The 14,264-nt window shown below is 46.4% G+C and overlaps 1 protein-coding gene across 1 annotated transcript in view; it reads left to right on the top strand.

Moving 5' to 3' along the window:
* The first annotated feature begins 687 nt into the window (after positions 1-687).
* LOC146009233 (alpha-1-inhibitor 3-like) overlaps positions 688-14,264 on the top strand; it is a 127,888-nt gene continuing 114,311 nt past the window's right edge. Inside the window, exons 1-4 of the mRNA XM_083149394.1 lie at positions 688-842; positions 5,246-5,429; positions 6,814-6,973; positions 7,080-7,132. Coding sequence (XP_083005520.1) covers positions 775-842; positions 5,246-5,429; positions 6,814-6,973; positions 7,080-7,132 — 465 coding nt within the window. The 5' untranslated portion in view covers positions 688-774. The remainder of the gene's footprint in view (positions 843-5,245; positions 5,430-6,813; positions 6,974-7,079; positions 7,133-14,264) is intronic.

Below are 14,264 nucleotides of genomic sequence, written 5' to 3'. Positions count from 1 at the left end.
AATCCTTCTTAGATGGACAAAACCATGTGCACTGCAGGGGGGCAGATGTAACATGTGCAGAGAGAATTAGATTTGGGTGAGTTATTTTGTTTCTGTGCAGGGAAAATACTGACTGCATGATTTTACACTTCAATATAGATCTCACTTTGAAGAAAAACCCCACCCAAATCTAATTCTCTCTGCACAAGTTACATCTGCCCCACCCGCAGTGCACATGGTTTTGTCCATCTAAGAAGGATTTTGTCAGAAAGAATGGACTAGAATAACCCCCAGAATATTATGTACCATTTCATATGCTGATGCATCTTATTCCCATAGCAATGCAAATACGATGCAAAACAAGACACCGGATGCTAAGGGAGTTGCACAGGACCTGTCGGCTCACTCATGCAAGGCATCTCCCTCTATGTGGTGTATTCAGGCTAGGTGTATATTTTATAACATATTCAAGAAAAAATATTTAATGGAGTAAATCACAATACAAACAGCTACATCTCATTCTTATATTTCAGTTGTTCAGACTCTGCTTAACATTGTTTTAAACTAATCTATAGTAAAACATTTATAAAAGTGCTTACAAAGCAGAATCAGATTACATCAGTTCAAGTTCATGAACATAACATGAAGATAAGAGTTTATGTGTTGAAATGCGGCTATTAAGCCAAGTGTCTCCCCATGTAAGTTTAATGTCCTCATACGCCTCCAGCAAGGGAGGTGGCAGTATATATAGGATGACAGAGATACAAGTTCTGCGGAGGTGACTTGTGGGCCAACATGCAGCTTCTCCTGGTGTCCGTCTGCCTGGCCATCTTCAGCTCAGCACTTACATCAGCATCAGAACCGTAAGACAGTTGTTCTGGGAATGTATTACAGGTTGGGTCTCTTATATCCAAAATCGTATGACTAGAAGTATTTTGGATATTGGATTTTTCCTTATTTTGGAATATTTGCATTCACCAATGAGATATTTTGGAATGGGACACAAGTCTAACCACATTATGCATTTATGTTTCCTAAAAACATAGCCAGTAGGTCATTTTATACATTATTTATTATTATTATTATTATTATTATTATTATTAATAATAATAATAATAATAATAATAATAGAAAGTTTGTGCAATTACACAAAACTAATTTATGTTTCATATAGACCTTACACAAAACCTGTAGGTATTTTATACAATATTTGATTTGCATTAAGGATTACATTAATACCCCCATGTGTGTGTATACCCCTTAGCTTCTGAAGGCTTTGTGCCTGATGGATCCCAACATCAGTATCAGGGTATTTTTCTTATAGTATTTAAAGAAGTTATAATAAGTTATTATAATGTTTAATATTATGATGCCGGCTCATTAACCCCTTGAGTGGAGGGTTTTGCTGGGTCAGGACAAACCTACCAGGGCAGGTTTATCCTGCCCCAGCAAAACCCACCACAGAACGTAGGGCTACTACCCCCCTCCTCATCTCTGCTCCAGGATCATACACCAGAGCTCACCTGCCACTGCCCCAGCTGCCATTCACAGCAGACAGTGACCAGTTGGCAGGCTCTGGGATGTTTGGGGCAGCTCGGGAGGACTCAGGTGCCCGAATTCCCGACCACTCTTGAGTCCCCCTGAGCCACGTCAAACATCCCAGAGCCTGCCGTCTGCTCATTGCAACTAATGGCAGTTGAGGCACCGGCAAGGGAGCATATGATCACCGGAGTGGAGCGGCGAGGGGGAGCGACAGGAGTGAAGGGGAGGGGACCACTGTGGAGGGTGCCCGGAGAGGTGATGTGCCAGTGGTGCACAGCAGCAGGCATCACTGGCGCACACCTTCATATTGGTGGTATGCCCGGAAATTTTACAGGACAGAGATTAAAGATGCCTTATATCACATTATAACTGTGTTGCCAATCAACTGTCAATACAGTGCTGTTACAAAGAAGAGGGAAAATAGTACTTGTATTTTGGGGGGGCCTCTTGTTAAAATTTGAATCTTGACTTTTAATTTAAATACAGTTTGAGTATCCCTTATAAAAAATATCCATTATCCAAATTATTCCTAAAACCATGGTTTACAGAATTGACATTTTTGTTGTTGTTGCTAAAAGCCTACTGGCACTAAATACATTTGTACAAGAAAAAGATTGCTGGACATTCAAATTCAATGCCTGAGATTGTAGATCGTTTCATGTTTTAAAACCTGGTTTCATGCGCATTAAAATATGTTTGTGGGTATTTCTTGTGTTTGATGTGTTTATACAACATAAATGCAAGATACCTCATTGAAATATAAAAATATTCCAAAATACGGAATAATCTGTTATCCAAAAGGCTTCTGGTCCTGAGCATTTTGGATAAGGGATACTCAACCTGTATGATAAAACTTGGGTATAACTATCCCTTTTTCAATATACTGTAACATAGCATAGGACAACAGGATGATATTCACAGGCAGCATAAACATAAATAATATATGAAAACACATGTATAGTCAGGGCTGGCACCACCATTATGCCTTATTCACCGGCAACTGGGGGGCGCCACCGAGCCTGACTATAACATATGTGAGGATGTCTATGAGGAAGACATCTTTGTTGTACTTAATGCAGGAGAAAGCTGTGGAACTTCTCAGACGCCACCTCCATACTTTCACTTGAGGGAATGGAAAGTAGGCCTTGGTGGCAGTGTGGGGTTGGCAGTGTGGGGTTGGCAATGTGGGGTCTGATACTAATTTGTTCTATTATGTCTGTGCCCCTGTTTCTTAATCTCTAATGTCTTATCTTACACATCATCTATGTTGCTGTATGTATCCCTACTTCTTCAACTGAACAATCGCACAAGTGCTAATAAGAGTAATTGATGGTGCTCTTCCATTGTCTGGTATTTGGAGTCACCAACATGTTGGTGATGTGACTACAGATGTGTCCTCATACTCTTTTGCTCAAGTCCAACCAAATTGCCCCTCCTGGCCAAGTTCCGTATAAATCTACGGCACCGGGTGTCTTTTCACACTTAAAACAAGCACATTATTGCATGAAAAATATAATAATAAGTATGGCAAAATTCCATTGTGCTTCATCTGTGACTGTAATATGTAGACACTAGATATATGAGGACACTCCTTATAAACATTAGCTGCAAAGCTTAGGAGTAAACAGTGCTTAAAGCGGTCCTGGAGAGGTGGTGGAACTCACTTCCCCTGCCCCATTGTGTCACAGGATGGGTGCGAGGGTATTAGGTGCCCCCTGCAAGCTTTACATTTATGGCCTGTCCCTTACACCAATTAAAAGAATAATGCAGGCCATATAATACCACCCCTTATTCAAATTATGCCCCACAGTGCAAGACAACCCAAACACCCCATAATAGCGTAACTGCGTGCCAAAGGCGCAGCAAAAATTTAGGCCATGGGTTTGTGGGACAGGGAACTATGCACATTGTCATGCCCATTACACATTATGCCACAACCATAATGTCTATTACATATTATGCCACACAAGTGCTGCTTACCTACATGCTCATTGCTTGGGCTTCTTGCTCTTTGCCAGGGGTTTCATGCTCAGTGCCAGGGGTTTCCTGCTTGTTGCCATCGGTTTCTTGCTCGATGCTAGGGCTTTCACAGTGCCAGGGGGTTACATTCTCCATGCCAGGGGGTTTCATGCTCAGTGCCAGGGGGTTACATGCTCAGTGCCAGGGGGTTACATGCTCCGTGCCAGGGGGTTTCATGATCAGTGCCAGGGGGTAACATGCTCAGTGAAAGGGGTTTCATGCACAGTGCCAGGGGTTACATGCTCAGAGCTCAATCTCAGGATTGAGCCCACTGCCTGCACTAGTGAGGACCCCAGCAGATTTATAAAACATCTCCAATGTCTATAAATACCCCTGGGTCACAGCGATCGTTGCCATGATAGTGCCCGGAGTGGCAGGGGTTAACAGCCCCACACACTCTTACATGCTTTGCTGACAGCCAGCACAGAGGCTGGAGCCCTAACAGTAGACTGGCTGCTGTCTTCAGTGTCCAGCCACATGGTGGAGGGACACTATGCCGTTGTGTGCTTACGCACAGCGAGGAGAGAAATCCGGCGGGGAGACACACTGTGACCCGGTGGGGGCAAGACAGAAGCACATACACATCAGCCACTTAAGTCATCACCCTCCATCCGGACTGCCATCTTTGCCAGCTACTGTGGGGAAGGGGGAGGGGGGTCGGCAGGGGAAGTGCTGGAAATACTATTGCGCCAAGAAGCTCTTAGACAGCCAGGTTCTCCGGCTGTCTCCTTTAGTGCTGTACTGCAGGCAGGGATAGACATGGGCAAAGTGAGCGAACGGAGGCGGAAGTTTTCCGCCTCCAAAATGGAACTGACAGAACTCAGTTCCGTCCCGTTCCGGCTCACTTTAACCCCTGAGAGAAAAGATCAATGTTGGTATTGTGGCAGGGACAGCATTTTTACACATGAAAGTAATTTGGAAGATCCAGTCTAGGTCTAAAGGTGCATACACACTGTACAATTTTTTTGACCAATTTCATTCATTTCTGCCATTCTGAACGAAATTGGTCAAAATATCTTTCAGTGCATTTGCAACGAACGTTGAATGATGCCCATACCCGCCAGTTGTTCCTCAAGGTTGTTTATCAACTGTGCATGCAGCTAAATTTGGATATCTTTAAAAAAAAAACCTATAAACTGTAGCTAGATCTTTCATCTTTCGTCTGTCATCAATATTTTTCGTCAACATCTTTCGTTCAGGACACTGGGTTCAAGGGAAATGTCTTTCAACGAAATTGGCCAAAAAATTGTACATTGTGTGTATGCACCTTTAGAGGAGCAGCAACAAGGAAACTGATGTAATCAGAGTTGGGCTGATTAGCAGCACATGTGCTCTCCGTATATAAGGGTTTCCAGGGCAGAGGTCATTGCTCTTGATGTTGGAATAGCTGCCCAAGTGATAAATTGGTGTGTGGGCTATGGTAGGGACCATTGGAGCCTTCTAAAGAGTTTGTACTATGCTGTGACACCTGTATGCTGCAATGCTGTCACCTTACTTGCTTATGCTGATTACCTGGTATGCTGTGACCTGCAACAAAAATAAAGACCAAGACTTCATCTTGTTCCAGTCTATTTGATTCTTTGTCACAGTACTTACTGTATATTTACTCACAATAGCTTATCTTATAATTAAAGAGCTATCCCTGCTCTACAAATGTTCATAATATAAATTACAGAGTATTTCCATTTGTTCTGTGTCTATGTAGGTGCTATGTGATCACAGCTCCGGCATTCTCAGTGCAGGGATTCCAGCAGAAAGTCTGTGTGACCTTCCTTGATCTAGATGGGGCTGTTGACTTCAAACTGTCCTTGCACAAAGATGAGCACACTCATATTATTGCTGAGCACAAAGTAGACACCGCGGATTACTCCAACTGTTTCCCTTTCCAGGTAAGTACACATGTCTAGCATATAAGGTTTGTCAGCTAACATTCCTCCTAAATCTTATTGTGAAATTGTTTAACTTATCATGAACTCTATGTCTGAGTAATGCAAATAAACACAGGATTATAGGTAGAGGCGGTCGCCCCAGGGCCCCCACACTGGCGCTGCTGCCAGTGTGGGGCTCCTTTTGCCCCAGTCAGTGTCGGGGTCCCTGCCATGGATGGGAAGTCAACGACGGGTTCTCTGCGGTGGATGGGAATTAGTAGTCAATACCACAACTAGTTCCCATCTGCTGCAGGGACCCCGGCGCTGACTTCTCATAAGCTGCAGGATAAATATGTGCAGGCATGCCTATATTGACTATTTTACCTGTAGAATGTATATGGCCTAGAGCCAAATAGCAAGATAGTGTAAATCTAAGGTAAATCTTAAGTGTAACTAGCCAATATTGGGAAGTCAAAAGTGTCCATTAGCCTGAATCTCACCATGTGTATAACTTATCATGTGATTCAGACTGCCAATATATGGCATTTCCAGTGGGTAAGGAGGATGCTAAACTACTAATACCAGGGCCCGGCCACCCTCTCAGCAGCACTGCTTGCTATTTAATTGGATGTGCAGCCCAGCTGTAATGTTTCCAGTCTTTCCATTTACATAGTGCATTGGATGATTATTCAATGTGCTCTGCCCATATATGGAGAGGGCGATATACGTCGCTACAGGCTACACCCTCTCACCATCGCCCTATCCTGTATAGGAGCTGAGCACAATGAGTTTATCATAAAGCGGGGAGTTACACGGCACTGGGCTATGTAGCCTGCTCCCTGTGTAAGTCATAGCCCAGTGATAGCAGCACAGTTGTCATTCTAAGCATATTTATGTTCCCAGTACATACCCTACGCTATTCCATGTAAACCAACTTTGCCACACACCCTTGCCGCGGCATTGTGCCACAGTGTTGCATCATGCAGGTTCCAAGGCTGCTTAGCCCCTCCTTCCTTGGCCCTGCTTAGTGCTGTGGATCTCAAGCTCATGCTGATATTAACATTCCACGCACAGCTGACGGTGGCACTTCCCAGCTTGGAACAGGGCTAGATGGAGGCTGGGTCCTGGGACAGGCTGGCAGCTGTACTGAGTGATCCAGTTTGAGATCCAGTGGGAGTCTTGCAGCTGCAGGTGTGAACTGATCTGGGCCCCGGAGACTGTGGGGGAAATTGTGTTTGATGCCACTCTGCAAGTGTCCTTGGCCATCGGCAGCAAGCGAGGGCAATTTTCGCATATGTCAATTGGGAGCAGCATAGACGTGAGGAGGAGACGGGTGAGGAATGGGTGGGGGGAATACAGTAAGTCAATCAGTGATGACTTAGAATGATCCCTTACTTCTCACCAGGTTCCTGCAATAAAAGAAGAATACTCAGTCTGGTCTCTCCATGCATTTGCACATGGGGAACACCTCAATATCAATGAGACCAAGAAGTTTTTTATAATCCAAGGTTATGAAACGTGCTTCTTCCAGACTGATAAAGCCACATACAAGCCGGGTGACACAGGTAAGACTAAATAGCATGGAATCACAATTATATCTCACCTACAACTAGAAAAGTATTAACTAAAATATCAACACAGTTCCTGATATTATCTAATTAATGATTTCAGTGAAGTTTCGGGTGATGGCCGTGGACATGGATTTCCATCCTGCAGAAAGAAAGGTGAGGATTTTTTCCCCTTTTATACCATTAAATTGCAAATACAATTAAGACACTGTCACAGCACTGACACTTGCCCCTATTGTTAAATTATTAATTAAATAATGTATCATACTGTAGGTCCACTTTTTCAATAATGACACAAGACTGGTAAAATATCAAAAAATATTTCTAAACCCACAATAATGAAAAAAAATGAGAAATATATACACATACAAAAATTACGGTACTTATGTAATATCTGGGCTCCCGTTTTTCTTATGAGACCGCATCCCCTCGCGGGGCTCGCTGCGCTCGCCACGCTTCGGGCACGGTGGCTCGCTGCGCTCGCCACACTATATAAAATCAACTCCATGCGTAGTTGGATAGTAGGGGTATGAAAATATGGGATGCATTTAACATGGGAGCCCAGATAATACATAAGTACCAAAATTACTAATTAAAGAAAAGCTAGCGCCCCAGCCAGTGGCGTAACTATAAAATGTGCGCCCGCCAGAAATTTCAGCAGCATGCCCCCCCTCACACACACGTAAAATAAAGCCTGCCCCCCCCCCCTTCCCGACCATTAGGTCGACTACGGTCTAGGTTGACATTGGAAAAGGTTGACATGGTTCTAGGTCGACAGGTCATTAGTTCGACAGTCAAGAGGTTGAAACAGGATTTTTCACTGTTGTTCAAACCGACATGTGCCGACAGGCGGTATTTTATGCCCTACCATCCACTAGGGCGTGGTGGGAGAATAAAAGTGTGCCTGAAGGGGATGTGGTGCACTTTAAACTGTGTCCATTTCGACCGTGTTGACATTCAGGTAAAAAAACCTGTGAAAAATCCCATGTCAACCTTTTCACTGTTGACCTAGACACTGTCGAACGAATGGCCTGTCGAACAAATGACCTTTCGAACTAATGACCCTTCACCTGCAGTAATGTCTGTGCCGTCTGGGTTTTAGCTGTATGGAGGGCATGTGGAGAAGCTCACCTCAGCCGTGTTACAGGGCCACAAGTTGATTCCTATTTTTACCGGGTCAAATGCAGGGTGGCACAATGTAGCGGCGACTTTGCGCTGAGTGACGACGGCCTTCTGTCTCCGGCAATGATAGTGCAGAGAGGGAGGTCAGGCATGAGGGTAAGGTGGAAAGCCTGCTGCTGCTGCTGTACGATCAAGTTGTCCGAGAACCAGGGGACATTGACGCGTTTCGTCTCCTAGCAAAAGAGACTTTTTCAAGACGCCTTGTCTGGTTTGAGCTCTGATAGTTAAGTCTTGATGACTGATTATCTCAATCACCTGTCAGCTTAATAATAGTTTTATTATTATTCTCCCAAAAAAGATAGGACACAAGACTCAACAAAGAAATACATTATAATAAAAACATTACTATATGATATATTATAATCTCATATCTCCCAATTGTCCTGCTTATCGCGTGACCATCCCGTGTGAATGAACACAATCCTGTCCATTCTTAACTACTTTGTACGGCTTTTGTCCATGCGGAGTTTTGCCGCCCAGCGTTAGCCGGAGCCTGTGAAACAGCCCTAACAGTGCAGGTTTTAGTGATATCCAGGCTTAAGCACAGGTGACTTAATTAGTATCTGAGTGATTCTAACTAAACCATCTGTGCTGAAGCCTGGATATCACTAAATCCTGCACTGTTGGTGTGCCTTGAGGACTGTGGTTGGGAATGCCTGCCCCACGGGAATTGGCTTGGAGAGAAATACAGTGGAGAGATGTGCTGAAAATCGTTCTTCATTCATATTGAGTGTCAGGGGGTATTAGCTTTTAAATGATAGTAAATGGTATTTTAGCCTTGGATGAAAAACATAGATTGTGTTTGATTTAAAATCAATTGAATTAGTTCAAAATCGACTTTTAGCCAGAACTAACCAATCTGACCCTAACTGTCATTTTGCAGGCTGTTTGAAGAATGGCAGAAGCTGTTTGGTTGGTACTATGTAGCTCATATGTCAATGAGATCTAAAACTTGTGAATGATAAAACTCACCGCGTATGATAAATGGTGCTCCAGCCAATCAGCTCTTGTCATGTGTTTAAAAAATGACAGTTGGGGGGGCGTGGCCTGGCGCGCTTGCAGAGCGGACGTGTTTGCCCGGAGCTCCCGCTACACCTGTAGTTTTTTACCCCACAGCACCTCTTCCAACGGCTCTGGACTCCCCCCTCACCTCCTACCTGCTACACCTGTGCCCCTGTTTGGCTCGGTCCGAGGTTGCGGAGCCGGGTGGTGCTTTTAAGCGCCGCTGCGGGTTGCGGCCTGGTTCGGGATCAGAAGCCGGGGCCTCGAGTTTGGCGCCGAGGACGGAGCGTCGTCACGGAGCTGGACGTGGGGGTCGCGGCTGCCAAGGTGGTTGCGCCCCTCCCTCCCCAGCCAGCCGGCACCACTACCAGCCGCCCGTCGGCGTTAGGATCTGACTCCCCGCTGCCCGACCGGTGCGCGTCTCACTGCCGGAGCGGACGCAGGGAGACACCGCATCACCCGCCGCAGCAGGTACGGACCCCACAGAAGACATCCCGGGGGTGAGTTATTATTACGGAGGAGAGTCTCCTGCATCTAGCTCCCAAGTGCTGGCTGCGGCTGGACCCGGCCAGCGCTGGGACTCCCTCGTGGACGCCGCCATCTTCCCTGCGGCCTAACATCACGGCCAGCGGTCACTTGCAGCTGCGGCCCTCACCCATAACCATTACCTCCTACTGCGCTCTCACTTGCCCACAACATACCCTTCTCTGTCTGTTTTGCGGTGCAAGGCTCCACTCCTTACTTGGCGTGCTCCGGGCCCCCATGTCCCCATCCAGCTGGGTATAGAGGCAACTCTTTCCACCCCCGGAGACACCAGCTGCCTGGGTGCCATCTGAGCCACCCTCCACACTGCCTCCCCCCCTCCGGTCTCCCACGCTAAAGCCTACCAGCGGGACCTAATGTGATCACCAATTCTGCATGGCTACCTCTCCATGACGACTATAACTCACTCCCCTATGTGAACCTACATCTATTGCTTGAACCCCTGGTGTGCCTGATCCTCATTCCCTATCCTACAATATAAAAAGTGCCTGTCCCTACCATGCCTCCAAAGAAGCCCAAGGAGGGGGCCCCCTCCAGGATCAATATGCCTGCTGGGAGACCCCCACAGACCCCTCTACTACAATCAAGCCCCCTGAAACAAGTGTCTGCCTCCCCGAGTATACAAACAGAGTACAGTCCTCCCTCGGGAATAGCGGGCATAGATGCTGAATCCAATGAACAGTGAGGTCCCTCTGCCAGGTCTTCTCAGCATTCCAGGCTGAGCTGGCCAAAGATCTTAAAATGGCCATCCGTGAGGTGAAAACTGAGCTAGTCGCGATTGGTGACAGAACAGACCAATTAGAGAGGAAAATGGAGGAGCTGGTCACATCTCACAATGTTTTGGTGTCATCATATGACCGTCAGCAACTCGAGATGGAGCAGTTCAAATCCAAAATGGCCGATCTGGAGGACAGATCCAGGCGGAACAATATTAAGATCAGAGGCATCCCTGAGTCGGTGACCAACGCTGAGCTTGAAGGCTACGCCACAGCACTGTTCCGTCGGCTCCTACCCTCCGCCGATCCCAAAGATCTTCTAATAGATCGTATCCACCGTCTACCAAGACCCAAAGCGATCTCGGCCGACCTGCCTAAGGACACCCTCCTTCGGGTCCACTTCTATACAGTAAAAGAGCGTCTACTGAAGGCAGCCCGAGATGCAAAAACAAAGGACACACTCGGCGGCCTCCAAGTGTTCCAGGACTTTTCCCCTGCAACCCTAGCCAGCAGAAGGGCGTTTGCTCCTATCACCCAGGCACTCCGCAATCATGAGATCCGGTACCGCTGGGGGTTCCCGGTGAAGTTGATCATCACCCATGAAGACACCACATATACTGTATCATCACTAGACGCCGGAATGAAGCTTCTACTAGATTGGGACATTTTCACCACTGTACCTCAGGGGCAACAGCGCCCACAACCCCTTCGCCAGGAATGGGCCAACACCTGACGATCATTGCTCTTATACAGCCGCTATTACCCAATACCAGTTACCCGTGCCTTCAGACCTCCACCACCTCCCCACTGTGGGTCGAGGCTTTAGCGATAAGTATCAGTTTTTTATTTCCTATTATTGGTGCAGGCCTTTAGGCACTGGGTCCAAGCTGCTCACTGTCCGTAGCAGCACATTGTTAGTGTGTTTAAGGTTTCGGCTTTCCCTATAGATTATAGCTCCCCACTGGTTGGGGTTCTCCTTTTCTACCTCCGTAACCTTAGTTAGAAGTATTTACTGTTATACCGTGTCTCTATTTTGATTTTCCTCCTAGGTTCCTCAGGCGGATTGTTATATATAATGTTTTGTTTAGTTAACATTGTCGTTATTGGAGGGGTGGCCTAGTCCCCTGTCCTCTCCTCGGAAGATGCCAGGCCACCACCCCCAACCTCTCTGTATACTACTGCAAGAAAACTCCTCCTTTTTCCCCTGCAGTAGTCATGCGGGTCCTAGTGTATGGACCCTTCTGTTCTTCCTCTCCCTATACCTTCCCTCTTATCTTTACTCTTTACCCCCCCCCCCTCCCTCTCTCCACCTCTCCCCCATAGTCTGCATACCTCCCATCTCACCCCCTCTCTCGCTTACCCTCCCATTGTTGTATTTAGATCTCCCCTGTATTTTCTAATACCCCACCATGCCTAAATTGATTTCCTTAAATGTTAAAGGTCTGAACTCTCCTCATAAGCGCAGAATGGCCCTGACATATTTTCACAAACAGAAGGCGGACATAGTGGCCATCCAAGAGACACATTTTGCTTCCCCTCACCCCCCCACATTCAGGGACTCCAACTACCCGACCGCCTTTTACGCCAACGGACCTTTTAAACGCAATGGTGTTGCCATTCTCTTTAACCGGCATACCCCATTTGTTTGTCACTCCCAGACCGCTGACAAGAACGGCAGATACTTGATCGTAACTGGCCTATTAGAGGACAGACTGATTACGATCGTCTCTATCTATGCCCCCAACACAAATCAGGTGGCCTTCCTCCGCAAGCTCTTTACTCTTGTACAAAAAATCACAAAAGGTTCTCTGATACTATTAGGAGACTTTAACCCCCGACTGGACAAATCCCGACTCCCCACCAGCCATCAATCCCACTCCGACAACCAATCGCTAGCCCTACGTAACCTACTTTTAGAATTCGACTTGTATGACACTTGGAGAACAACATACCCCACAGGGCGGGAATACACCTTCCACTCCCAAGTTCACAACACGTACTCGAGAATTGATTATATTCTCTGTGATAAGTGGACCCTCCAACACTCCGCAGGAGTTGATATCCTCCCCATAACGTGGTCGGACCATGCCCCCGTGGTATGGCAGTGGAATTTTCGGTCCTCTAGAATCCCCCCTAGGCCCTGGCGTTTATTCCCCCACCTATTAATAGACCCTTCTGCCAAAAGTACCATTCTAAAAGCAATAGAATCATATATGTCCAACAATAAAACGACAGATACTTCGGTGACCAATCACTGGTGCGCTTTCAAAGCGGTTACCAGAGGGGCAGCTATCCAGGCTGGAGCAACTCTGAAGCGTAAGGCCATCGATACCCAAAAAGCCTTAGAGTCCAAACTACTTGACCTTGATGCGAGAAATAAGTCGACCCCCTCCAACTCCCTAAAGCTGGAGTTGGCCTCAGTACGAAGTCAGCTCCAGAAAATACTCCTTGCCCGCACTCAATCAGCTTTAAATCGGATAAGGCATAGGTTCTATCTCGCTAGCAACAGGTCGGGCAGAATGTTAGCCCGAAAACTACGGGCCCAACATGCTAGAAACCGAATAAAATTTATCACCTCCCCTAATAAAGAGAAAATCCAAAATCCTAAAGACATCGCTGACCAGTTCGCTGACTACTACTCCAAACTATACAATCTCTCCATGGACACTTCCACACCACAGCCCACCCCCACTTCTATCCATAGTTTCCTAGAAAACCTTCATTTCCCTTCACTTTCCCAGGAACAACTTGACCTATTAAATACCCCATGGTCCCAGATGGAGGTCCAGGCGGTCATAAAGTCACTCCCACGCAACAAAGCACCTGGACCAGATGGGTTCATAACAGACTTTTACAAGACCTTTAGTGATGTGCTCTCCCCCTACCTCACAGACCTGTTCAACGAAATTTCCTCCGTAGGGCAGACCCCCCCCGAACTGTTAGAGGCCAGAATTGTTACCATCCCGAAACCCGGTAAGAATCCAGCCTTGTGCCAAAACTACCACCCAATAGCCCTATTGAATAGTGACATCAAAATCTTTGCCAAATTAATAGCATCCCGAATTAACCCCTTCTTACCCTCGCTGATACACCCGGACCAAACGGGGTTTGTCCCAGGTCGTCAAGCTCCGGACAATACACGGAGAGTATTTAATTTAATAGATTCACTGTCTACAGACCAAGATCTTCTCCTCATCTCACTAGATGCCGAGAAGGCATTTGACCGACTTAACTGGCAATACATGCGGGAAGTTCTATCTCGCTTTGGTTTTAAGGATCGGATATTGACATCAATTATGTCTTTATATAGCTCCCCCTCGGCCCGGGTGTTCAGTAATGGTTTTCTCTCCTCCCCCTTTAATATCACCAATGGCACAAGACAGGGATGCCCACTCTCACCCTAATATTCGTCCTTTCCATTGAACCATTAGCTATGTCCATCCATAACAACCCTGACATTCCTGGCCTTCGAGTAGGCACCACCGACCATAAACTAAGCCTCTTTGCGGACGACGTGCTACTATTTGTGACAGACCCCATTCATACACTCCCACACATCCACGAGACATTAGACTCCTACAGCGCTGCATCCTACTACAAGCTCAATACATCCAAAACTGACGCATTACCGATCAACCTTACAGACCACCTTCCCTTACTGAAAACCACATATACCTATAATTGGCAAGACACCTCTATAAAATATCTAGGCATCCATATCCCTTCTATCATGACAGCTGTATTTGAGGCTAACCTCACCCCCCTTCTAACCTCCCTTGCATCGCTAACCAGATCATGGTCAGCATACGAAATCTCATGGATGGGTAGGATGGCAGCATTTAAGA

Source organism: Crinia signifera, chromosome 6 (assembly GCF_055691185.1).
Source record: "Crinia signifera chromosome 6, ASM5569118v1, whole genome shotgun sequence".
NCBI lineage: Eukaryota > Metazoa > Chordata > Amphibia > Anura > Myobatrachidae > Crinia > Crinia signifera.
This window is presented reverse-complemented; position numbering and strand designations above follow the sequence as displayed.